The sequence below is a fragment of the Nematolebias whitei genome, chromosome 16, assembly GCF_014905685.2.
Source record: "Nematolebias whitei isolate Nwh7 chromosome 16, NemWhi1, whole genome shotgun sequence".
NCBI lineage: Eukaryota > Metazoa > Chordata > Actinopteri > Cyprinodontiformes > Rivulidae > Nematolebias > Nematolebias whitei.
In genome coordinates, this window is record NC_056513.1 from 15,647,505 (window position 1) to 15,672,851 (window position 25,347).

The window sequence follows — 25,347 nt, forward strand, 5'->3', positions numbered from 1 at the left end:
TGCTTTGAACTAAACCTGTGCTGTTTTTAACATGAGCTTTGCTATTGTTAGCTTCTAGCTAGTCTTTGCAACTTTTTGAATTTAGCTAGTTTTTTCCTCCTGTTAGAGACCAAAATATGATCTGTAAGAGAGGTAAAGCAAGAACTTCGTTAGAGACCAAAATATGATCTGTAAGAGAGGTAAAGCAAGAACTTTGTTAGAGACCAAAATATGATCTGTAAGAGAGGTAAAGCAAGAACTTCTGACCTAAGTGACCTCTCAGAGTTCAGCGCGCAGCATTCATGCTACATTTTGCTAACAGACAGAAGTCGAGTCCAATGTTTTAAACAAAGATCATGTTCAATCTATTACTGTACATGTTTGTAACGGGGATGACTATCAGCTACTACCACACTGTATTTTAGCTCATTATTTGAAATAAATCACTGACTTATGCTCAGTTTTGTGTTTGCTAATGTTTATTACCTGTGGTGGCCATCTTGAATTAGAATGACTCTAAGGCTGTAGGTTTACAGCCAATAATTACTTTCTGAGAATTCCATTAAAGTCCATCCAACAGCCCGTGATATATTTTACTAACAGCAATTACATGATCACCTCCCTTTCTAGGCGATAATAAACACAAACAAAAGGCAAGCGGACATGTTGTTGTGGTTAAATATTTTATATAAAAAATTTTTTTTTTTAATTTCACATCAGGTCAGATAATGAAAATCTGAGACAGAAATCTTTTTAAGATTTCCTGGTCATTTTCACACCCATCACTCTGAACGCCTCGCTGTTTGTGTGTGTGTGTCAGTAACAGTCCACTATGACCTCCTGTGAGTCCAGATGAGTGTTGGTTCTGCTTGCAGTCAGTATGTCCTGCAGCAAGGAGAGGGGAGAGTTGTGAACGTGGTCGCTGCTTTGAGTCAGTACGGCCAGCCTCTCGTCTAACCCCAGACGCCTCAACGCCTTGCACACCTCGACCCGCACAGTGTCATCTTCCTCCTCCTTCTCACAGCAGTCTTCAGAACTGGGCCCATCAGCACCGTCACAGCTGCTCATAGCGGCGGTGGTTCTCAGCATTCTTCTCACCTCCCGGGCCCAACCACAGCCTGGCAGTTCACAGGACGCTCTGCTGTCTGTTAGCAGGGCATCACATGCATCCTGGTCTCCTAGCAACAGAGGACAAACTGTGTCTCTGAGTCTTATCAGCAGCTGACAGGCCTTGAGTCCAACGGGTCTGTCACAGTCAACCAGGCCACTCAACAGGGATGAGAAAACTCCCTGATCCACCAAACTGTTCAACATGGTGACCGAGTCGGACTGCTCAGTTTGAGTGTGCATCTCGGTGTGCGAGGGACGTTCAAAACTGCAGTTTGACGTCACGGCGTAGGGGTGGCGACGACTTTCTGAGGCTCGGTTCAGCAGTAGCTCAGCCAGCTCCAGCGTGTGAACTTTGACCTCCCAGTCCAGGTCCGCCATGCCCCGCGAAAGGACGGCGGGGACGGACTGCGCGAGGAGCGAGCAGGAGGATGGCGAGGAGCACGAGGAGAACCAGGCGATGAAGAATTGAACAACTGCCCTCCTGGAAAACCCCTCTGTGTCCTGGGAGAGAATCTCAAGCAGCCGGGTCACGATGTCAGCCTGCGAGGACGAAGAGAAGTAGTTTAAAACCTGGGAAGATGCTTCTGGATCCTTCATGCAGAGAAACGTCAGCCCACCTCCTCTCGGGCGAGCCCTGCGCCCCGGTGCCAGCTGTGAGCCAGAGTCAGCGCCAGAGCAGAGACGGAGCTGGCTCTCACGTAACTCTCAGGGTCCTGCAGCGCCTCCTGGAGGAGAGGAACGGTAACGCAGCGGCCGCCCAGCAGAAACTCACATGCCTCCTGATAGGCTGACGTCTGAGAGGCGCCCACCGCGGCGAGGTGTCCCAGAAACTCCACGGTCGAGTCTCTCACCTCCCAACGCACGTCACACACACGCTTCCTCACCACCTGAAGGAGATCTAACGGAGGAGCGTTACAGGACGCTGCACATGCAGATCTATCACACAGGAGTTATATGAGCTGCAGGGAGGGGGCTGTACCTGTTCTGATCTGGTCTGTTACATCAGAGAGGTTTGAACAAACACTGATCCATTTTATTAGAACCTGGTACGACTTCTGAATCACCTGGGAGACACAAACAGAGCGGATCAATTATTTATTCAGTATTCCTCACTTGATGTCTTATTGTTTCCGGTGTGACATCACACAAACGTTCACACAACAGTCTCTGGTAGCTTCACTGTTTATGTAATCGGTCTAACTGGTGTGAGCTCTCAACCTCTCCTCTGCTCTAGAGCTGCAATTTCTGGCCTGAGACTGAGCCCGATCCGGCCCGCTTGGTCTGTAAAATGGTTTTACGAATCATACAACACAAAGAAAACTAAATAAGAATGCACGGTATAAAATTGTGCTAATGTATTTGTAAAGGAGGAGGCAGTGAGTTTACTATGTTTTGGATGAGGAAAGTAATAAAATAGAATGCAGAAGTTAATCAGACTGAGAAAAGAGAGAGCGCGGGCGCACTGCGCAACAATTGTGCATGCGGCCCCGCCTGCCCTTCGCTCTTATCACACATCTGAGGATTTGCAATTGACCCACAACAAGCGACATGACGGAACTGGAAAGTATTAAACAAAAGCTAAAAACGGGAGAACTCACTCTACAAAGTCAGCACAGTGAAACCTGCTGATGTGTGTCAGGTCAGGTGCACGCTCAGGTCTGACCGGCCGGTTGAAAAAGGTAAAAAAAAAAAAAAAAGTCCCGTGAAGCTCCCAATGAATCACCGGATCATCGGCCGCGCACGTCCCGCTACGCACCCTGCTCTCATCCGCGGTTAAGGAAGTTGCAGCATCTGAAGCTACAAAAGCCGAAGCGAGCAGCGCGTTCAATTAAAATAGCCTTGTTCTATATTTTTTCAAATAATTTTGCTCTAAAAATATTTTTGTTCATCTGTATAAGTTATCTTTAGAGTTGTTTTTTTAGGCTATTTGTTTTGTATGTTAATATCCATTTAATGACTTGTTAATAAACAATAAATCTTATATCTTCCTTTCTTTGAAATACATTTTTTAATATATCATGTCAAACTGATTTGTTTACAAAAGCAGTCAAAGCTTAATTAAAACAACATGTCGGGTTTGCTTTGGGTTCGGGCTGCAAAATACAGTAAATTAGTCGGGTCGGGCTCAGAAACAATGCCTTTGGGTTTCAGGTCGGGCCGGATTTTTTTTGCCCGAATGTGACTCTACTCTGCCCTGAGAACAAGCGACTCGATTGTCTCTCAAAACACTCTCTCATCTCTAACTGAAGGATGTTTCTTTGATGCCCGTGAACCGTTTGTGCAGACAGAGTTGTGTGAGGTGGCTGCAGCCAGCCCACTGAACCACAGTGAACTCTGCTGAGCTGAAAACGTTATAAAAGTCAGCAGATAACACGGCTCACAGCTCATTTCTGTGACTGGTTTCATGCATATACATTTATGTATGTTTGTGTATGTAACCTGTCCTTAAATCTGCCTTAGCAAGTTAGCAAGTAAAACGCCAGTTAAAAATCTTCACCTGCCATATGTTGTGGTTCTTTTGAAGAAACAACGCTGGAGAAGGAGAGAATTTCTCCAACACCTCTACAACTAATCAACCTTAGTACAAACAAAAACTCCTTTAACTTGGTCAATTTTAACAGCTGAAAATGTGGTGTGGTAGTAGCTGAGAGTCATCCCCATCACAGACTTTGAGCATTAATAGATTGTGTGAGATATTTATTTAAAACTATGGCATTAACTGTTGGGAGCCAACTGTGTCTATTAGCAAAATATTTCATGAACCACTGGACGGATTTTAATGAAATTCTCAGAAAGTAATTTTTTGGAGTTAAACCCAATTCAAGATGGCTGCTACATCTTTCTGACCTCAGCAAACAGCAAAATGGCAACAACTCCGTCAGTTTTACAGATGTTGACTATAACACCAATTCTGAAAAAGTTGGAACATAAAATAATAATAATAATAAAAACAAAATGCAATGATTTGCAACTTTCATGAACCAACATGATCTTCACACAGGAACATAGTACGGATCTTTCTGATGCTTCTTGTTTTATTTTTGGAACCCAAAGTGACACTAAAACCAGAACTAGAAAGTTCCTGGAGTAACTTTGATGTGGACTGCCACGAGGCTGCCAATTGAAATTTTTGATTTGACAGGACTATGTATTGGGGTTCGCTCTCAGCTACCACTATACAAATTATCAGCTCAATATGGCAAAAAATAAAAAAATCAACAAGTTATAATCATTTTTTCTTTTAAGTTATGGCAGACGTCTTGGATTTTTTATTATTTTTTTGGATCCAGTATGTGATAGGGAACGTTTTCAGCTAAAACCTCACCAAATTTCAACTATAAGTGTAAAAATAGCTTAGTTAAAGCCATTTAAATGTAACTTTGGTGGCCATCTTGGATTTTTGATTCTGTATGTGATGGGAAACATTCTCATTTATCACTACACAAAGTTTTAGCTCAATATCTCTAAAATTAGCTGATTTATAGTATTTTTCCTTTTTAGCTCAGGCGGCCATCTTGGATTTTTGATTTGCATTAGGAATGCATGAAAACGCGCCCTCAGCTACGACCAGAGGAAATTTCAGCTCAGTATCTCAAAGAATGAAAGAGTTTTAACATTTAGAATAAATCAGAAGCTGTTGAGTTCCGTCAGGCATTTTGATAAAGAAAAATGGCAGCTTTGTTTGCAAATTATGTCGCCATGGTAACTTCAAATGCCAATAAAAGTAACAGCACACATCACAGTGCTGAGCCAGTCGTTTTGATATAACAACTGTGGGGTTATACATTGTGGTTCGGGCCTCATTAAAAGTTGACAGAAGACTAAGATATAAAGTTAAGAAACCATTGTCAGGTGGATAATAATAGGTGCTGCCTTACTAAGCAGTCCCCAATTAAATATTGCTCAAATTGCAAACAATGTAATGATCTGTATAAAAGCATTAAACATCCATCCATTATCTTTACCCGCTTATTCCATTTTTGGGTCACGGGGGTCGCTGGTGCCCATGTCCAGCAATCACTGTGCGAGGGGCGGGGTACACCCAGGACGGGTCGCAAGTCCATCACAGGGCCACATAGAGACAAACGAGACAAACAACCATTCACTCACTCACACCTAGGGACAATTTAGAGTTACCAATCAGCCTAACATGCATGTTTTTGGTCTGTGGGAGGAAACCGGAGTACCCGGAGAAAACCCACGCATGCACAGAGAGAACATGCAAACTCCACCCAGAAGGCCCCTGGACCGGGGTTTGAACCAAGGACCTGCTCGCTGAGAGGCAGCAGCTCTACCAGTTGCGCCACCGTGCTGCCCAGCATTAAACATCAAAGATTTATTTTTTAAATGACAACTGTAGCTGTGATCAAACACATGAACTTACTGTGGGATCAGAAGCAGGACTGTTCAGATACTGGATCAGAAGTGTGAACACCTCAACCAGCATGACACGTATTCCTGAAGAAAATAAAAAAAAAAAAAAACACAGAAAAACAACCAAAAAGGATCATAATTTGAAGTGTTTGTATTCATTTATGTTCCTTCTTATTTCTTTAGCTTTTTCAGGAGCAGAAAGAAAGTGGTCGTTATTTCTCCATGTTGGGCTACAGTGATGTTATAGAACACTTTTCCCTCCTTACATTAAAAAGAAATGGACTCAGAACATCGTTCAGCGTTTATAAGAGACGAGTCAGCGTTTCATTCTGTTTGGAGGACGACTCGCTGTAGGTTTACTCACCTGAGCTGCTGCTGAGAGCTGACAGAGCATCTAGAGCACACTTCTGGACTCTGCCGCTGCCGGTGACACTCCTGAACACTTGAGCACAGCCAGAAGACGAGGGAGAGAAGTCCCCGCTGCACAGCTTCAGTAAGGACAAAACCGCCGCAACTATTTCATCCGGAGAACAGGGGAGGCAGTCAGGAGCCTGAGGGGGGGAGGGAGAAAAATAAGAGGCTTGGAAATCTAGCTCTTCTTGCTCTCCTGTGCGTGTTACCTGTGGTAGATTTGTTAGACTGACACAAATCATGGAGACACAGGAGGTTTTACTCTTGAGCTGCTCCATGACTGAAAACCGGAGCTGATCCGCTGCAGGGACAGAGATTAGCTGTAAAACATCTGTTTTAGTTGTACAATGAGCACATCTGTTGAGTGTTACCTGTGCTGTTTGTCCTCAGCAAAGTGAAGCCGGTTATGACGTCAAGAGGCAACAGCAGGACTCCTGCGCACTGAGCTCGGTGCTCACGATCGCTGGACAAACAAGCACACGGAGAAAACCTGATTAAATGCAACACGCTCGATTCGTCCTCGGACGTGCACGCTGTTTCTACAGATGAAGGTGAACCAGCAACACCGCTGAGCGTCTGAACCGAAGCTTACCGATGGCCACTGCGGAGGAAAGCTGCTGCGGCGTGAACGAGATCAGCAGGTTTCCTCACGTTCAACATGGAGGACAGAAGACAAGCGACGCGTTTGTCTGGAACGTGTTCGCCACTTCCACAGCTGCTGAAACGAGCAGTAAACAATCAACAATATTGATATGAATCCTGAGAAACACCTTAAAATCACAACACTGATGTGCATTTATTATACGCTGTGCGTAAAAAAAAAAAACATTCAAACAATTTCTTTCTATTGTGTGGAACTGACACAGCATGGAAACCACAGCTAATCCACCATAAGACATAAAAATGACAATGATTCAGTGAGACGTATAAAGTTTGAGCTAAAATTTGAACTGGTTCGCTGAAAATTACACATCAAGTGCACACAGACTTTTGTTAAACTGTTGGCATGAAGGCGATGGGCAATATGGATTTGTTCAACCCATATTGTATAATAATTTATTCCATACTCTCTAAACTGCTAGTTTCATTGAGCTCCATCTTGAGGATGAACTTGGTGTTTAGTGGTACTAACGTGAACTTGTTGGCTACACATGAAGAAGCCAGGTGCCAAGGCAGGAATAAGACTTTTGTTAATCTGTGCACACGCAGGTTTCCTAACGAACATCATTCTGTTAAAGAACAAAACAATTAGGGATGCACGCTACGGTAGTCCCTCGATAATTCGCGGTTCGTTTATCGCAGACTCGCTCTATCGCTGTTTTTCAAAATAAGACTGGACATGACACACAACTGGTTGACTGATGGATGAGCTGCACGATCGGCACGGAGTTTTTATTTAAAATAAATTATTTTAAATTATTTAGCACCTGTTGCAGCCCACAGCTGCAGAAAAAGCTTCCTGCTGCAGCTGATCTCCATGCAGAGCGGCAAAAGTGGGCGTGGCCAAGAGTGCTTGCAGGTGGCTGAGAGCAGCCGGAGACAGACAGACGGACGGATGGACGGACATACATACATATATATAAATAAACTACTACTTACTAGTTGTACTACTATTCCTACTTTGCGGTTCTTCAGTTAACGCGGGGCTTCAGGCTATGGATCCCCCACGATAAACGAGGGACTACATTATTCTGGATGGTCTTTATCAATTTGGCCTGCTACCAAATGCAGATGCCAAAAAGGGGCCTGAAAACATGTAACACTATATAAATATATAATATATATAGTTAAGAGCGCATTTTATATCAGTGTATTATTTTGATGGAATGGCCGATGTCCGATATTTAACTTTATCGCTAATATCGGACGATACCAATACCACGCCGATAATATCGCGCATCCCTAAAAACAATAGATTGTTGTATGGGTTCTGTGGGTGGACAGCACCTAAACCCTTGATTCGCCTGTGGTGTTGTGCTGAACTCTGTTTCCTCGGCTCTGCACTAAAAACACAGCTCAACACAACACCTAGTGATGCAGAAAATATTGCAAATCTCTGCATAGTTAACTGGCTAAAGGGAATAGCTTTTTTTGTTTCTACACCTTTACCTTGTTTAGCTCTGTTGCTATAAACTCTGCGTTCATTTTATTGGATAAATGTCTGTATGAGGCAGTAAATACCTGTGTGCAGCCAAAATGACGTCCATCAGAGGCAGCGTGAGTTGACTGTAGTTTGTCGTCACCAGTTCCTCCAAAATGTCTGAGACAGCCAGCAGCAGTCTGTCCTTCAGAGGAGGCCCAGCCTGGGTCAAGAGCAGGGCCAGCAGTTTGAGAACCTGTCGACTCCGATGAAGCTGGGACGTATCTTTGGGAACCAGCGACCTCTTTAGGTACTCGCAAACATCCGTGACAACGGTGCTGTACTTCTGGTCGGCTTCCACGGGGATGGTTAAGAGTTTCGAGCCAGTTTGTTGGTGTGTGTCGTGACATCCCACAGGCGGCGAGACAGACTGACAGAAGAGCAGCACGTGAGCGAGCATTTGATTGGCAGCTGAAGCAACAAACAGGCTTGTGTCTGTCTGAAGCTGGAGGAGAGGTTCAGTGAAGTCTGGAGTAAAAAAAAATCACACAAAGACAGACATGTGAACTGAAAGACATAAAAGATAAAATGATCATTGTGAAATATGACCAAAGAAAAAAAGAGATTATTTAGTTTCCTGTGAGATGTGGCACCTGCTTGAACAAAGAAACTGAAAGCCTTTGAGTGCTGCAGCATTGTCCTCAAGCCCTGGATCCAACCGATCCTGAAACATGGATCCTCCCAGAGTCCTGCTTCCTGCCAGCGAAGAGAGCCAAAGACCAGGTCCAAGACCGAGCCCTCCTGCAACAGGAACAAGGACATGTGCTAACTTAAGATGGTTTATTGTTACGAGTTGAGAGGGGGAAAAAAAAAAAAACGGGCTCAAACCTGAAGAACTTTAAAGCCGTCCTCAGTGGAGGCCAATAAGCCGGTGAGTTTCAGCGTGAAGGACAGGATGCCGGGGTCAGAGGCGGTGTCGTTGGACACCACAGTGGATATGAACTCCAGCAGACAGGGACAGGCCTCCAGCAGATCTATGCCTGGTGAAAGACCATGAAACCGTCACAATTTTTATTATAGACATCATCAAATTTAGACATTTAGTTGCACAGGTTGTGAATTCTAAACATGCAACATTCAGTTACGGAGATAAGTTGAGTCATTTATGTCTTTTTAATATGAAATACTCTGTAAATTAAACACAACAATAAGGTACAACATCAGTGAGCCATACTTCCCTAAGACAAGCCAAATTATCATAAAATAGACCAGATCTTAGAGGCAGATATCAATTATTCACTTCCTCATAGTTAAAATGAACTTTCAGCTGCAAAAAACACTTTTTTTTTTTACCCACAATTAACACTTCAGACATCATAAACATAATTCTTTCTGTAACAAAATGACACTTGCACTTCATGCTTTAAGCTCCACATATTAACAAGAACATTCTTAATATTGTGGAAATCTGATTCTTACAAAGAGAAAATCACGTTTCCGATATTTACAGTCCCATTATTAGATATCATAAATTTCATTATAGATATCTAAAATGAAAAACTATTCCAGATATTTCCTATGCATGATTCTAAATATTAAAAATACACACAGACACCAATAATTAGAATAATGACTGTCATATTAACCAGATTTTTAAGATCTCTGTTAAACCTGATGGGAAGTCATTATAACAAAATAATGGGTGAATTGAAAATTTATGACAAGTAATGACAATAATGTAAATATCTGAAATTAAATTTTTTTATTTCAAGGATTATATTCTAGAGATCGATAATGTTTGTTTTAGAAAGGATGTAACTAAAAGATGTTCAGTAAACATAAAAGGTGATGTAAACTGTTTTGGAAAGAACGAGATGTTGAGATTTTTAGAAAGAGTAGAAAGAACTGAATTATGGTATCTACAGCACAAATTCAGTCAAATAAATACAAACCGGATTCCAAAAAAGTTGGGACACTAAACAAATTGTGAATAAAAACTGGATGCAATGATGTGGAGGTGCCAACATCTAATATTTTATTCAGAATAGAACACAAATCACAGATCAAAAGTTTAAACTGAGAGAATGTATCATTTTAAGGGAAAAATCTGTTGTTTCCAAATTTCATGGCGTCAACAAATCCCAAAAAAGTTGGGACAAGTCCATTTTTACCACTGTGTGGCATCCCCCCTTCTTCTTACAACACTCAACAGACGTCTGGGGACAGAGGAGACCAGTTTCACAAGTTTAGAAATAGGAATGCTCTCCCATTCATGTCTAATACAGGCCTCTAACTGTTCAATCGTCTTGGGCCTTCTTTTTCGCACCTTCGTCTTTATGATGCACCAAATGTTCTCTATAGGTGAAAGATCTGGACTGCAGGCTGGCCATTTCAGTACCCGGATCCTTCTCCTACGTAGCCATGATGTTGTGATTGCTGCAGAATGTGGTCTGGCATTATCATGTTGAAAAATGCAGGGTCTTCCCTGGAAGAGATGACGTCTAGATGGGAGCATATGTTGTTCTAGAACCTGAACATAGTTCTCTGCATTAATGGTGCCTTTCCAGACATGCAAGCTGCCCATGCCACAAGCGCTCATGCAACCCCATACCATCAGTGATGCAGGCTTCTGAATGGAGCGTTGATAACAACTTGGGCTATCCTTGTCCTCTTTGGTCCAGATGACATGGCGTCCCAGTGTTCCATAAAGAACTTCAAATCGTCAAGTCAAGTCAAGTCAGATTTATTTATAGAGCACATTTAAAACAGAAACTGTTACCAAAGTGCTTAACAAAAATATCACATCATCAGATAAAAAGTAGCAAGATATATTTACAGCACATGGAATAAAAATATAAAACCAAAAACAATTAGAAACAATGAAATACTAAATCAGATCACGTTGTGTCAAAAGTCAAGGAAATAATAACAAAAAGCATAAACTCAGTCAATCGTGACTCATCTGACCACAGAACAGTCTTCCATTTTGCCACACTCCATTTTAAATGACCCCTGGCCCAGTGCAAACGTCTGAGCTTGTGGAGCTTGCTTAGAAATGGCTTCCTCTTTGCACTGTAGAGTTTCAGCTGGCAACCTCGGATGGCACGGTGGATTGTGTTCACTGACAATGCTTTCTGGAAGTATTCCTGAGCCCATTCTGTTATTTCCTTGACAGTGGCATTCCTGTTTGAGGTGCAGTGACGTTTAAGGGCCCGGAGATCACGAGCATCCAGTAGAGTTTTATGGCCTTGACCCTTACGCACAGCGACTGTTCCAGATTCTCTGAATCTTTTGATGATGTTATGCACGGTTGATGATGATAACTTAAAAGTCTTTGCTATTTTATGCTGGGTAACACCATTCTGGTATTGCTGCACTATCTTTCTGCACAACAATGGTGGAATAGGTGATCCTCTTACCATCTTGGCTTCTGAGAGACACTGACACTCTGAGAAGCTCTTTTTATACCCAATCATGTTGTCAATTGACCTAATTAGAGTTAATTGGTCTTCCAGCTGTTCGTTATATGCTCAATTTCCTTTTTCCAGCCACTTATTGCTACTTGTCCCAATTTTTTGGGATTTGTTGACACTATGAAATTTTGAATCAACATATTTTTCCTTTAAAATGTTACATTTACTCAGATTAAACTTTTGATCTGTCATCTATGTTATATTACGAATAAAATATTGACATTTGCCATCTCCACATCATTGCATTCAGTTTTTATTCACAATTTGTTTAGTGTCCCAACTTTTTTGGAATCCGGTTTGTAAATGTACAATTTGTATCTATCCTAAACATCTTTTTAAAATTGTTTGTAGACAAACTTCTTTAAGTCTGAGGTTGTTGTTTATAAGTGTGAAAAGGTGAAATGCTTCCTTCGGTTCAGAGCTCAGTTATCTGCTTCTTTATGAGTGATGGCAGGATGAAGTGGAAGACGAATCGACAGACTGGAGCCTCGTCTGCAGTAATGAAGGAGTTGCTCCAGTCTGTCCAGTCAAAAGCAAGCTGACCCCAAAAGCAAAGCTCTCAGTTTACTGATCCTTCTATGTTCCAAACCTCACCTATGTGTAGATTGTGATAGAAAGAAGGATATCCCAGATATAAACAGCTTAAATGGACTTCCTTACAAGGGTGGCCAGGCTCATCCTTAGAGATAAGGTAATCTGTGCCTTTCTGGAGGGGAGCTTGAAGTAAAGCCACTAGGTTGACCTAGAATTTTCTGGAGATCTTCTCTGGCCTTGGAAAGCTCCATGAGGAGCTGGAGATGGATGCTATCGTGGCTGGGCTTTCCTCCTGGGACTGTTGCCTCCAGGAACCAGCTGTGGATGAGGTTAAGGAAATGGATGGATTTTCCAAATACAACTGTGCTGTACGTGTTAAAATATAATTTTTGCTTCAAATGTTATTTTACTTTCAATTCTGAATAGTAATATTTGTATTATTTTTTTACCAGGCATAATATTATTAAAATGTACAAAATTAGAGTTGTGTGATTTTATGTTAAAACGTCCTGCCATACAATAAGCAATACCTTTTTAATTTTGCCTGATTTGCACCCATGTAGCTATTTTCTCTGTCATCAACTGGGTCAGCTAATAGTTAGCAATAGAGAGGAAAAAGTAGTAAAGCAGCGAGAAACACTTGGCGCACTAAGACCTATCCCAGTCCAGTGTTACTAACCAGCCTTGGTCTGAGCTGAGAACCAGTCCAGCAGTTTTTCCAGGCTGGTGTCATCGGGCAGAGAGCTTCCTGAGGCCGCCAGCACCTCACACACCCGGGGCAGGACTGACACACACTCTCTGTCCATGGTGCTAACGTGGGTTCATTCACGTACAAAACCGTAGTTAAAACGCGAGCTACACCATAAAGTGGTACTGCTAGACAAAAAAAAAGGTAAAATGTTTTAGCTAATCAGTTCGAGGTCTGAGTAAATCTCGCGGGAAACGTTTAGCTTTTCTTCTTTCAATGTAACAAAAAAGAAGAAAAAAAAAAGGCGAACGGGAGAAGCGGCTGCGCTGTTCATAGATCTCTAAATAGCCCAGAGAATTGAATCAGGCTAAAACGGCTATGTGCATGCAGTCACTATGTTGTCGAGCTCTACTTTTTATACGCAGGTTGCACACGCTCCTTCGTGCAGCTTCCGGCGCAGCGTTTCCGTCTTTTCGTCCATTTTCGCACATGGTGCTGCACCGGCCGAGCCTCGTTAGCCGCATATTTCTTGGGATTTCCCTCTCTTGTAGAGAGAATTCAGACTTGTTCTCCAGTTAAATGCAAGATACGGCGGCTATGATGGACGACCCTGAGTATGATGAGGATGAAGAGGAGGAACCTTCCTTCAGCGACCCGGAGGACTTCGAAGATGACGTCGACGACGAGGGTGAGCGGGCAGCAGGAAAAACGCCGGCTTTCTGGCCTGCTAGCTAACCGTTAGCTTCGAGACCAACACTAGTGGTGCTTCAGAAATGATAGAAGTATGGACGCTAATTTATGCGTCACCACATTTTGATAATAAAACTTGACAAACAAAAAATATAAATAAAACAGCGTCGCAACCGCATTTCTGTAGGCTACCCCCACCCAAAAGATATCAAAATTCCGTTAACGTCAGTTCAGCTTCATCCACACCCCAGAAGCTTCTCCCTCTCCGGCCTCTGAGCTTTTGAAAACGGCGTGTTGAAATTGAGAATACCCATTCAAGTTGTTTGAATGAACAAACAAACAAACCATGATCAGGTGAACTCGAGTGTTTAATAATTCGCATTACAAAAGCTGGTAATATTAACAATCCTCAGTATTTAGGACTATTTTTGTGTGTTATTGTAGTAGTGCATCACTACTTCCCTTATTATTCAAAGTAGATTTTAAAGACATTTCATGAGTAATCAAACTGAATTGGTCTAGTTTTTTTTTTTTTTTTGGTCGTTCAACCATTATTTATACAGGTTAGTCTCGTTGAGTCACGAGGACTCATTTACAAGAGACCTGTTTTAAACACAAAAAAAACATAGATGAGGTATACACAACAATAAACAGTCAGAAAATACATATAAAATGAAAAGTAAAAGTAGTGATATTGAACAAAATAAAAACAATCTACATTATGAAACTGAGTAAAATACTAAAAACAAGAACATGGCTGCATTGATTTTTGCATTGAACTTAATTGTTTAAAATCCCATAGAGAGGTCAAAGTCGACAGCTTCAGATCTTTTTGCAAGGTGTTACAGGAGCAGAGTAAGAGAAGGCTCTTTTGCCAAATTCTGTCCGCACTTAGTGGACGCTGCAGGTAATATGTCTTGAGAGTGCATGCTGTAACTGCACTGACAAAGTGACATGTAGGTGGAGATGTATGAAGGCAGCAGACCAAGGAGTGATTTAAGTATTAAAATGTTCCAGTGTGAGAGCCTGCATGAGGTTAATGATGACCAGCTAACCAGTGAACTCAGGGTGCAGTGATGAGTACGGTAGTTACAGCCAGTTATGAATCTTAGCGCACTGTGATAGACAGCATCCAACATCTGCAGGGTGCTTGTAGGAGCGTTCAGGTAAATAATGTCACCATAGTCAATGGAAGGAAGGAACCTAGCAGTTACAAGGCGTTTCCTAGCATTCAGAGTTAGATAGTATCTTTTTCTGAAAAAAGAAACACGATTTTAATTTCAGTTTCTTTTATCAAGTTTTCGACAGGCTTAAAAGAGAGAGATGTGCATCGACCAAAATTCCCAAGTATTTGTAAGAATCCACAAACTCAATGGGAACACCATTCATAGATAAGATGGGAGGAAGGACTGTTGGTACCACCTTTCTGTTTGAAAACAACATCCCTTTGGTTGCATCAACATTTAGCACCAGTTTGAGACGGAACAAATCTGACTGGATGACGTCGAATGCAGACTGTAAAAGCTGGAAAAACTTAGCAACTGCTTTAGCTTGACAATAAACAACTGTATTGTCAGCATAAAAATTAAAGAATGCATTAGGGATGATCTGACCTACATTACTTATGTAAATTGTAAAGAGAATGGGTCTTAAGACTGAACCTTGTGGTACACCATTGTTAAAAGTTAAATAACTGGAAGAAGTACCATTGTGTTGAACACATTGCCTCCGATCTGAGAGATAATTAGAAAACCAACCCATTAACTGATTTGTTATCCAGTTGCCATAACAACGTTCAATTAAATAATTGGATTGATCCATTTGAACAGCGGCATTATATTAGATAGATTTACCATAGTTTAAATGACCAGATTGTTGCAGATAAGTTAGTATTCACTGTTGATTAATAATTTTACTTTAAAATAAATATTTACATTTAAAAGTATCCTATATATATACACACACACACACACACACACACACACACACACACACACACACACACACACACACACACACACACACACACACATGTATATGTTAAATATCAATTGTAAAGAGAAAAACTCATCAAAAAAAGTCCAACTAATTCCAACAAGTAAAATAAAACGTTCCGGTTTAAAATAATCCTTTTTATGACTTTACCATGAATTTACAGAGCTTCTGGATGACATCTTGCGGGAGAAGCCTCAGGAAGCTGATGGGATAGACTCGGTGGTTGTGGTGGACAATGTTCCTCAGGTGGGCCCAGAGCGTTTGGAAAAACTTAAAAACGTCATACACAAGATTTTCTCCAAGTTTGGCAAAATCACAACTGAGTTTTATCCAGAAGCTGACGGCATGACCAAAGGGTACGTATGACCAAACTCTCCAGTCTGTGACCTGCTTCATTGTTTTGTAAATTATATCCTTTACGTTTGAATTCAAGACAAAAAAACCCCCACTCATCCTTCCTGTAGGTACATCTTCTTGGAGTATGCTGCTCCCACTCAGGCTCTCGAGGCGGTCAAGAACGCAGACGGATACAAACTTGACAAACAACATACATTCAGAGTCAACCTCTTCACTGACTTTGATAAGTATGTTTGCAGAAATATCAAACTTCTAACATTCATCTGCGGCTGTGGAGTCCTGTTAATTATTCTTTTTTTTTTTTTTTCAGGTACATGACCATCAGTGATGAGTGGGAACCTCCAGAGAAACAGCCTTTCAAAGATTTTGTGAGTGTTACTCCTTTCTTTCACAAACTCCTCATGTGTTTGCTTCATACTTCATCAGCTTTTCGCTTCAGTGCAACAGTGAGTTTATGAAGTGCATCTTGTGCAGATGTTAAAACCTCTGTTGCCTGTGGCTCTCTGTTCAGGGCAATATGCGTCACTGGATTGAGGACCCAGACTGCCGTGACCAGTACAGTGTAATTTACGAAGCTGGAGAGAGGACAGCCATTTTTTCCAATGATGCTAAAGAATCAATCTTAGCAGAAGAGCGAGCCGTAAGTTACAGATTGCACAAGCAGTAAGGGAGGAAGTGTTAGCATGATGCACAGAAGACTTCATGTGTCTGTGTTTCCACGCAGCGCTGGACAGAGACGTACGTTCGCTGGTCTCCTAAAGGCACCTACCTGGCTACTTTCCATCAGCGAGGCATTGCATTGTGGGGCGGCGAGAAGTTCAAACAGATCCAGAGGTTCAGCCATCAGGGTGTGTCGCTCATCGACTTCTCACCGTGTGAGAGGTAATCCACATGTTACCTCTGTAGAGTCATTGCCTGCTGCTGAAGATGGTTATATTTTAGGGGGGGGTATGTTTCTGTTTGTAGCTTCAGCAAAATATCTCATGAATCACTGGACGGATTTGAATTAAATTTCAGAATGTAATCAATAGTAAAACTGAACAACGTTTGGGGTCAACCCAGTTCAAGCTGGTCACCACAGGGGATCAACTGTAGCAAACACAAAAATGTCTTTGACTGAGTCAGTTCTACAAATGATGAGCAGTAGATGTGGTAGTAGCTGAGAATCATCCCCAACATATACTTAAGCACTAACACATCTTGCAATTTTGCATGAGAGATCGTGCCAAATGTCATTTACACAGTTTGACCAAGATTTCTTATTCATTCATTCAACCTTTATTTATACAGGTTAGTCTCATTGAGTCACGAGGACTCGTTTACAAGAGAAACCTGTTTTAAACAAAGAACACAGATGTGGTACATACAACTATAAACAGTCATGAAAAGCATATAAAATGAACGGTAAATAAAAGCAGTGATATCAAATAAAATAAAAACGCAGATTTAATATTTCTAGAGATGGGAGAGAGAAATTTTCTACCATCAATTACTGCCATTTCCTCTTATCGGCTGGTAACCTCACTCACCTCAGGAAAACAGGAAGAAAGCAACGAAAAAACATATCAAATGTTCTTGTAAGTAAACATCCAGGATAGGAATGTGCAATATGGAATAAAATTCATATCACAATATGAATTGTGAAGGGTGGCAATAACGAAATATATCGCAATATGTTTTTGGTATAAAACTTGCTAAAAAAAAAAAAAAGCATAGGGTGTCCTTTTGCCATCATATATTTTGAATTAAGAAAATTCCACTACTAGGTCCAGAGAGTTTTTAAATAATAAACAAATCAAGTATTAGGCTTCTTGCTTGTAGTGCACAACAGTGCAACAGATATCAAATGTAGTTTTAGCCATATGTTTTAAACAAAAGAATATGTTGTTAACTCTTAACAGTTTCCAGTCTTATTTAATAAATGAACAGCAACAGAGCAGCATTTTACACTGAAACATTTCACCCTCCAGTGGGCGCCTCCTTCTGCTTTAATGGAGAGCTGACACAAAATGAGTCTGTGGCTCTGACCAGAGGGTCTCGCAGTAAAATCACACAACACAGCGTTCTTTTCACAGATCAGAGAGCAGGTTTGTCTAAAGCTGACCAACGCTGACTTTAAGTTTCGATGAAAACAAACAAAAAACTTCAGATGGAACTCAGCGTTTTGCGCATGCGTCAGAATACGTCAACACTACGGCAAGCCGGCTGTAGTTAGCTTGTAGCTTCGCTACTTAGCTCTCCAAGAAAAGGCTTTAACGCCACTTGCGCGCAGTTTTCAACTAAAAAAAACTAACGATTAAACTGACAACTCTGATTTTACATCAGACACAGCATTACTGCGGTTAGCCGGTAGAAGACAGATCTCGTTTCGTTGGCTAAATTTCTTTACCGTGTACCGTATATATCGCGCATTCCTAATCCAGGATTGTATCTTTTAATTATTTAAAGAACAACCAAAAAAAAAAATATATATATATATATATATATATATATATATATATATGTTTAAAGTTTACGTTTTCCCCAATCGTTTGGTACAGAAAGGAGTAAAATAATTAAGTGAAGAGGGATACACCTTTCTGTGAGGAGTGCTAGTCCTGCAGTTGTAGTTGCAATAAGGAGTCTATTTATATTGCAATATTTTCGCATTAGTTGTCTCTGGGTTTACTATAAAAAATATCTACAGGGAAATGTAAACTTAAACATTTTTTTAGTAAATTTTGGTGCTGAGATTTGTAAAAATGTCCACTAGTACTGTTATCGGCCTGCAGCCAGATGAATATGTAAATTACTTTTATTGAATTCAGTTCAGTTTATTTATACAGCGCCAAGTCACAACAGAAGTCGTCTCAGGGCGCTGAACAGAAACATCCATATGCAAAATAAGTTAACAGAAAAAAACAAACTGTTATTTAAGTAAATTTAGTGTTTTGTGATTACACAATTCTAATTAAAGGAATTAATTAGTTTGACAATCTGCGTTGTGGTGGAAACTGTTTCCCTGAGTTGTCTGAAGCTCCATGGGTGCCGTTTGTGCCTCTCAGGTATGTTGTGACCTTCAGTCCACTGATGGACACCAAGGAGGATCCACAAGCCATCATCATCTGGGACATCCTGACTGGACAGAAGAAGAGAGGCTTCCACTGCGAGAGCTCTGCGCACTGGCCCATATTCAAGTCAGAACAACGTGTTTTTGTTCTTGTTAAAAAGCCTAAATTCAAATGTGCAACTTGATCGATGTGTGGGTGTGTTGTAAATTGTATTTACTCTCAGGTGGAGCCATGATGGGAAGTTCTTTGCTAGGATGACTCCAGACACTCTGAGCATTTATGAAACTCCAGTAAGTTGACTTAATAAATATGTATATATATATATATATATATATTAGTGTGTGAAAGTGATCCTAAAGACACATTTCTGCTGTTTTTAGTCAATGGGCCTGTTGGAAAAGAAGAGTCTCAAGATTACTGGCATCAAGTAAGAGTCTTTTATGAACTGTCTATGCTGCACACTTCTCTAACTGTATCCTGTAGTGAGACATTGCTTGTCTTACAGGGACTTCTCGTGGTCTCCTGGTGACAACATCATAGCGTTCTGGGTACCCGAGGACAAGGACATCCCGGCACGAGTCACTCTGATGCAGCTGCCTTCCCGCCAGGAGATCCGTGTTCGTAACCTCTTCAATGTTGTGGACTGCAAACTGCACTGGCAGAGAAATGGAGATTATCTGTGCGTGAAAGTAGACAGAACACCCAAAGGAACTCAGGTACTGAAAGAAAGAAACTAATCATTGTGTTATATTGGTTTCAGTGTAAAAAGAGAGAGGCTAAATTGTATTAATTTATTTTGTCCTCAGGGTGTTGTTACCAACTTTGAAATTTTCCGAATGAGAGAGAAGCAGGTTCCTGTCGATGTGGTAGAAATGAAAGGTAAGATGAGGGCCATCACATACACACTTTTCTTGGTAATTTTGTCTTACAGAAATTATTATTATTTATTTTATTTTTTTTTTTGAAATTTTAGAAGGAATTATTGCTTTCGCCTGGGAGCCCAACGGCAGCAAGTTTGCTGTTCTCCACGGAGAGTCTCCGAGAATCAACGCCTCCTTCTATCATGTCAGAAACAACGGCAAGATAGAGCTCATAAGTGAGTAGATCAGACAAATATAAGTAATGGGAGCTTACATGTACTGAAAATGTATGTTAAATGCATAATATATTTTTCTTTCACAGAGATGTTTGACAAGCAACAGGCCAACAGCATTTTCTGGAGCCCCCAGGGACAGTTTTTAGTGCTGGCTGGACTCCGGAGGTTAGATTTCCAAGTGTTTGTGAGAGAAAACCAAAACGCCACTGATGATAAACCTTTCTGACACCTCATATGAGAGCTAAGCTCCTGATTCTAAAGCTGTTCTGAGGCTCGTAGTGTTTTTGTCTTTCTCAGGCATGACGAATGCTTTAAGCGCTTCTAATGGTCACGTTTTGTGTGTTCAGTATGAACGGAGCTCTTGCCTTTGTGGACACCTCCGACTGCATCATGATGAACATCGCAGAGCACTACATGGCATCTGACGTCGAATGGGACCCGACCGGTCGATACGTTGTCACCTCTGTGTCCTGGTGGAGCCACAAGGTATCTGTTTACTTCAACAGCACTTGATGTTCGTATCGTCTCTTCTTTAATGGACAGGTGAAAACATCTGAACATGTTTGCGTTTAGGTGGACAATGCGTACTGGCTGTGGACGTTTCAGGGCCGTCTCCTTCAGAAGAACAACAAAGACCGCTTCTGTCAGCTGCTCTGGAGACCCAAACCTCCCAGTCTGCTCAGTGGAGATCAGATTAAGGTACCATTCCATCTATGACCTGTCCATGTGAAGCCTGTGATGACAACTATTTCTGACACCTCGAATGAGAGCTGCACCTCAGCTCCTGATTCTAACTCTGATCTGAGGCTCATGAATGCAACTTACTATATATTTTTTCAAATAAAAAACTTCTTGTTCTCTTTCTTTGTGGCATTTTAGTTGCCTTCTTGTTCTTTATTCAACTTGTGTTCCGTTGCAGATGATCAAAAAGGATCTTAAGAAATATTCGAAGATCTTTGAGCAGAAGGATCGTCTGAGCCAGTCCAAGGCTTCCAAGGTTTGAATTTCGTTTCCAACTCTCCCCCTTTCTTGAAACATTTGCTCCTCATTGACCAGTTTAAACCAGTGTTTTAAGTGCAAGTCATTGACTGAGCCTGCTAACAAGTCTAATGCTTCACGTGTAAAGCTGCGCAAACATAAAAGCTGAACGTGCGTGTGCTTGTGAGTAGGAGCTGGTGGACAAGCGCAGGGCCATGATGGAGGAGTACCGTCAATACAAGGAGGCAGCGCTGCAGGTCTACATCGAACAGAAGGACATGCGCCTTGAGCTCAGAGGAGGTGCAACCTCTTTCTTTACTAAAACTCCACTTCCTCTGGTCTCTGAACCGTACTTCAAAATGTTTTCTTTGTACCTTTCAGGTGTGGACACTGATGAGCTTGACAGCAACGTGGACGACTGGGAGGAGGAGACCATTGAGTTTTTTATCAACGAAGAAATCATTCCCCTTGGAGATCTGTAGTCTACTACGCAGGTAGCTACACTGTCATTGTTGAGGTGACACAAATATATCCTGGAACAATTACAAAACATTTGAAAACAGTATTTAGATTGAAGCAGGTTGCTGTAGTTGGTTCCTGGCTAAATTGTTAGTAAATACCTTTTATTTTGACATAGCAACTGTTAAAGAAACATTTAGAGACTTTCTGTTTTGTCAGAATTTTATTCTTTTTTTATGTATCAAATGTACAAGAGTTGAAAATTAAGCTTCCCCAAACAAATACATAATCTTTTGTTTCTAAAAAGGGTCTGTTCTGTGTGTCGGGCATATTAGGAAATAATTTGTGACAAGCAAAAACACAAATTGGGCTTGTTGACCATATTTACAATGACGTTTCTCAAGACGGTACGAAGCTCTTCAATCTGTGCTTGGCACAGTTTTATCCGATCTTGGATCCTAAAGCCAGGCGTGCAAAATATTTGACAGTTTCCCTTTATCAATGCAAACAGGCCACAGAAGTGGTCTTTGTTCTTGTATTATCTAATGGGGGTGTAACGCTCATTCTGACACACTAGGGAAGGAGGGGGGACAAATTAAATAGACTAAATTATAAGTAGTGTTTGCAACAAAACGTAACTGATCAAAGTAGTGCTAAATAGTAACTTTTAGAAATTTTACAATGACACATTTCTAGACAAAGATGTAAAAATCAAATGACACTGTCTCCCGCTGCTGACGTGCAACATGGTACAGCCCAGTTAGAGTGATCTCTAGATGTGATGCAGCTGGGCCGTTCCAGTGAGTGTCAAGACGACTTCAGCAGCATCTCTAAAGGAACCGGCAACCCAAAGAAACAAAAGTTAAATCATTGCAAATGACAAACTGCAGCAAGACTTGACAAAGGAAGTTATCTAAATGTTTGCTCTCCAAGTAGTAAACAACCATATCAAATGTTGCTAAAGTGTGAAAATAAACTGCATAAATATATAAATGCTCAGTTATTGAGCTTAGATTGTCTAAACTTGTGCATATTTACAATCAGAAAAAACACAAGATACCAAATTTTACCTGTGTTCACTGTGTGGCTGCAGGTACTGCTGTCACAGTCAATATTTTATTTACCGTATTATTCACTGTAGAAGTCTGTTTTTTTGCATAATTTGCATGCCCTGCGACTTATAGGCCGAAGCGACACATTTATAATTTTTTTCCCCCCATATTTATAAACCAGTTTTTGCCTGAGAAATGATGTTCTTCATTCTGACTGGAAAAAAATTGAACAACATTTTCAGCCACTAGATGGCAGCAGAGTAGTAAGGTGTGCCATGTAATGGGGGAAAGTGGCTATAATGACAAATTGTATACTTTATTATTTTTGTCTTGAAATTTTTTGAATTTCCTTGTCCTGGATGACTGAGAATCTTGACCAGCTATTAATGACACAATTGGCTTGCCACAGCCTGCCATCTTCGTTCTGCTTGCTGCTCGGAGCAACTGTCAAACCGTCATTTCCCTGCACTGCCCCGGCGAAATGCAGCTAATTTGACCTTGTATTTATTTAGGCACTGCAGCCTATGCTTATTCTCAGTCATTTTATCAGCATGCAAATTATTTGTTTGATTTTAATCGTCGTTTCCCCTTTTTTATCGTTGCATGTTGTAAACGTTTTTACTTCTGTGCATGTGAGAATCATAAATGGATCTGAATCTTTTTCGCTGGTTTGTCACCGATAGGTCAAAATATGTTAAAAGAACAACGTACTGGTCTTTACGACTTAAAAATAATTATTTGAAAACATTTGCATTCCTGCAGGCTCAAGCAGCCACAAAATAAATATTCTTTAAAAACACTTGTTTTTGCAGGATATTGAATCTGTTTTATTTGTTCTTGTTTTTTTGCAGTCCATCTGTTGTTGTGTGAAACAAGAGGAAAGGAGCGGCGTCACTGATTGGAGAAGGACGACGGCCTCACTGTGAAACTTGGGTTCACCTTGAGCCCCGGTTTAGGGGACTCATCAAAGCACGCCTTGTGGATCAACGTCCACATTAAGGGAAAAGAAGATATTTATATTACATTTTCTTCTTTGCCTCACAATCGCCTACCCAGTTATCTTCTCTGTGGAACTTGATATTTAGTAATACTGCCTCTATTTCTAATCATTGATTGGTGTCACCCCGATCTCATTGGACCTTCTTCCTCCTTTGTGGGGTTGATTTGGAGCCGGCCTCATCATGCTGTTGTGTTGCAGCAGCGCAGCAACGAGTGCCCTATCAATGCAGGGTGAAGGTGTTGAAGCTAAACAAGTAGCCTCTACTATAAATGTGCTGACGTGGTGTCATAGTGGCCTGTATCCTCCTCCTTTCAGACTATGCTTTCACACAGGGAGGGGGTGCGCAGTAGGATTAAATTTAAATAAATATTCAAACACAAGTACAGCTTGGCTCCGACTCCGTTTGTGCTTCGTTTTGTAGGAAATGTTCTGCTTTGGTGGCATATTCAGACTTGTCACTAATAACCAACTGAAAAAACAAGTCCGGTTACAAACGAGTAGCAACCTGACACACGCCCGATCTTTTTAAATTAGACGAGCTGCTGTTTGAGTTAAATAATAGTTTCATGTTTTAAGGCTATGATGCAGAAGATCTTTGTATTTTCTAGCATTTTGTAAAATGCCAACATCTAACTTTCATAATGTTTCTTGCATAAATAAAAAAAAAAAACATTTATTGACAAACTTAATGAATGTGTATCTGGATGGATCTGTCTACATTCCTTCATCATAGCTGATAGAATAACTATAAAAAACGATGTTGATGCAACAGGTGAAGCAATGTACAGATGGTCTACATTGTACACGGCAAACTTGATTTATTTTTGTCATCTTTAAAATATTTTGATGGTGTGAAAACTGCTTTATAGTTTTTTGGTTATTTTTGTTGTTTGACTCCTTAAATGTTGCATTGAAATCTATTTAAACACTCGTTAAGAACTAATATTTGTAGAATCTTGATTTACAGTAGAAATAAACTGAATTTGATTGCTATGCAGACTAAAATGTTCTTGGTTTATGAAACCAGTACCGTTTTACCAAATTGAATGTCCAGATCATAAAGGGAGCTGTTGGAGGCCATAAAGTGAGGGTACCACATGAGATTCTAGTTGAAGGTGACTATCATTTGTATCACGTGGTTCATGAGGTGGAGCGAAATTGTGTACTCAAGGTCTCATTTACACCCAAAAATAGAAATACAGTAATATAAACGATAGCCCCACAGTGTGGGACCCAACTATCCTACAAGATGACGTTTGGCCCCAAACGGTTCCTCTGGTGGTCCATACATCACTGATGGATCTGATCACGTCCCGCACAGACGTGAGCTGTCAAATATTCAAACCAAAAGAGGTGTGGAGCAGAACGCATTAAATGTGTGATAGGTGGAATGGAATGGAACTCCATTTTTATAGCAGTTGTGTGACCAAGCTGATGAGGAGTGCCAGGCTGTTGTGGCTGTGTATGGTTGTTCCTAGGGATGCACAATATTTCACCAATACCAATATTTTTCCCTTGACCTACTTGCAGAGACTACATAGTTTTCTCTGCTGTGGAATTTAAATACCACATTATTCTGCATGGTCTTTTGTCAATTTGGCCTTGCTACCAAATAAAAGGGGGGCTGAAAATGATGTAATGCTTCAACTTGGATTATGTTTAATGTCAAATTTATTCATGACATTTACTCTCTAACACATTGAAAACACTCGAACAGTGCAAATTTGTAAATTTTCACAAATCTAAACTCAACGGCGCGCATGATGTCCTAACGTGCAGGCGCTGCAGGCATCCTCGTCACTGAGTTGTCATACAAAAACAGCGCCTTTTATATCGGTGAGTTATTTTGATGGAATTTCCAATATTTAACTTGTCGCCAATATACATATATAACATATATCCAGACGTAATTTAAACGTCGAATAAAGACGTAATTTAGACGTCGGGAATAGACGTAATTTAAACGTCGAATAAAGACGTAATTTAAACGTCGAATAAAGACGTAATTTAGACGTCGGAAA

At 40.9% G+C, this 25,347-nt stretch overlaps 2 protein-coding genes and 2 non-coding genes across 4 annotated transcripts; 3 read left to right on the plus strand and 1 right to left on the minus strand.

Moving 5' to 3' along the window:
* Nucleotides 1-750: 750 nt before the first annotated feature.
* Nucleotides 751-12,767, minus strand: brat1 (BRCA1-associated ATM activator 1). The gene is made up of 11 exons (XM_037689727.1): nucleotides 12,641-12,767; nucleotides 8,843-8,994; nucleotides 8,608-8,752; nucleotides 8,056-8,482; nucleotides 6,467-6,592; nucleotides 6,246-6,337; nucleotides 5,828-6,175; nucleotides 5,474-5,547; nucleotides 2,069-2,153; nucleotides 1,707-1,987; nucleotides 751-1,629 (listed from the first exon to the last, which is right to left on the minus strand). Exons 1-11 carry the CDS (start codon nucleotides 12,765-12,767, stop codon nucleotides 796-798), a joined length of 2,691 nt encoding a protein of 896 aa, XP_037545655.1. The 3' UTR covers nucleotides 751-795.
* A 320-nt stretch (nucleotides 12,768-13,087) lies between these two features.
* eif3ba (eukaryotic translation initiation factor 3, subunit Ba) lies at nucleotides 13,088-23,711 on the plus strand. The gene is made up of 19 exons (XM_037689728.1): nucleotides 13,088-13,337; nucleotides 15,498-15,690; nucleotides 15,799-15,918; nucleotides 16,002-16,059; nucleotides 16,203-16,331; nucleotides 16,416-16,573; nucleotides 18,736-18,867; nucleotides 18,965-19,031; nucleotides 19,122-19,168; nucleotides 19,247-19,457; nucleotides 19,548-19,620; nucleotides 19,715-19,837; nucleotides 19,924-20,002; nucleotides 20,185-20,323; nucleotides 20,411-20,536; nucleotides 20,757-20,834; nucleotides 21,007-21,115; nucleotides 21,197-21,309; nucleotides 23,178-23,711. Exons 1-18 carry the CDS (start codon nucleotides 13,229-13,231, stop codon nucleotides 21,295-21,297), a joined length of 2,052 nt encoding a protein of 683 aa, XP_037545656.1. The 5' UTR covers nucleotides 13,088-13,228; the 3' UTR covers nucleotides 21,298-21,309; nucleotides 23,178-23,711.
* On the plus strand, nucleotides 20,039-20,112 carry LOC119423278. Its single transcript, XR_005187458.1, has one exon. It is a non-coding gene; the product is annotated as a small nucleolar RNA SNORD60 (small nucleolar RNA).
* On the plus strand, nucleotides 20,568-20,647 carry LOC119423274. The gene has a single exon (XR_005187455.1). It is a non-coding gene; the product is annotated as a small nucleolar RNA SNORD60 (small nucleolar RNA).
* Nucleotides 23,712-25,347: the final 1,636 nt, after the last annotated feature.

Excerpts from the sequence above, each read along its gene's own strand:
- brat1 (XM_037689727.1), bottom strand. The coding sequence starts at position 12,767 with ATGGACAGAGAGTGTGTGTCAGTCCTGCCCCGGGTGTGTGAGGTGCTG. Across the intron at positions 6,176-6,245 it reads GCTGAGGACAAACAGCACAG|CGGATCAGCTCCGGTTTTCA; the intron begins GTAACACTCAAC and ends CTGTCCCTGCAG. Across the intron at positions 2,154-5,473 it reads GTCCTGCTTCTGATCCCACA|GTGATTCAGAAGTCGTACCA; the intron begins GTAAGTTCATGT and ends TGTGTCTCCCAG.
- eif3ba (XM_037689728.1), top strand. The coding sequence starts at position 13,229 with ATGCAAGATACGGCGGCTATGATGGACGACCCTGAGTATGATGAGGAT. Across the intron at positions 19,032-19,121 it reads TGAGCATTTATGAAACTCCA|TCAATGGGCCTGTTGGAAAA; the intron begins GTAAGTTGACTT and ends TGCTGTTTTTAG. Across the intron at positions 20,835-21,006 it reads GCCAGTCCAAGGCTTCCAAG|GAGCTGGTGGACAAGCGCAG; the intron begins GTTTGAATTTCG and ends GCTTGTGAGTAG.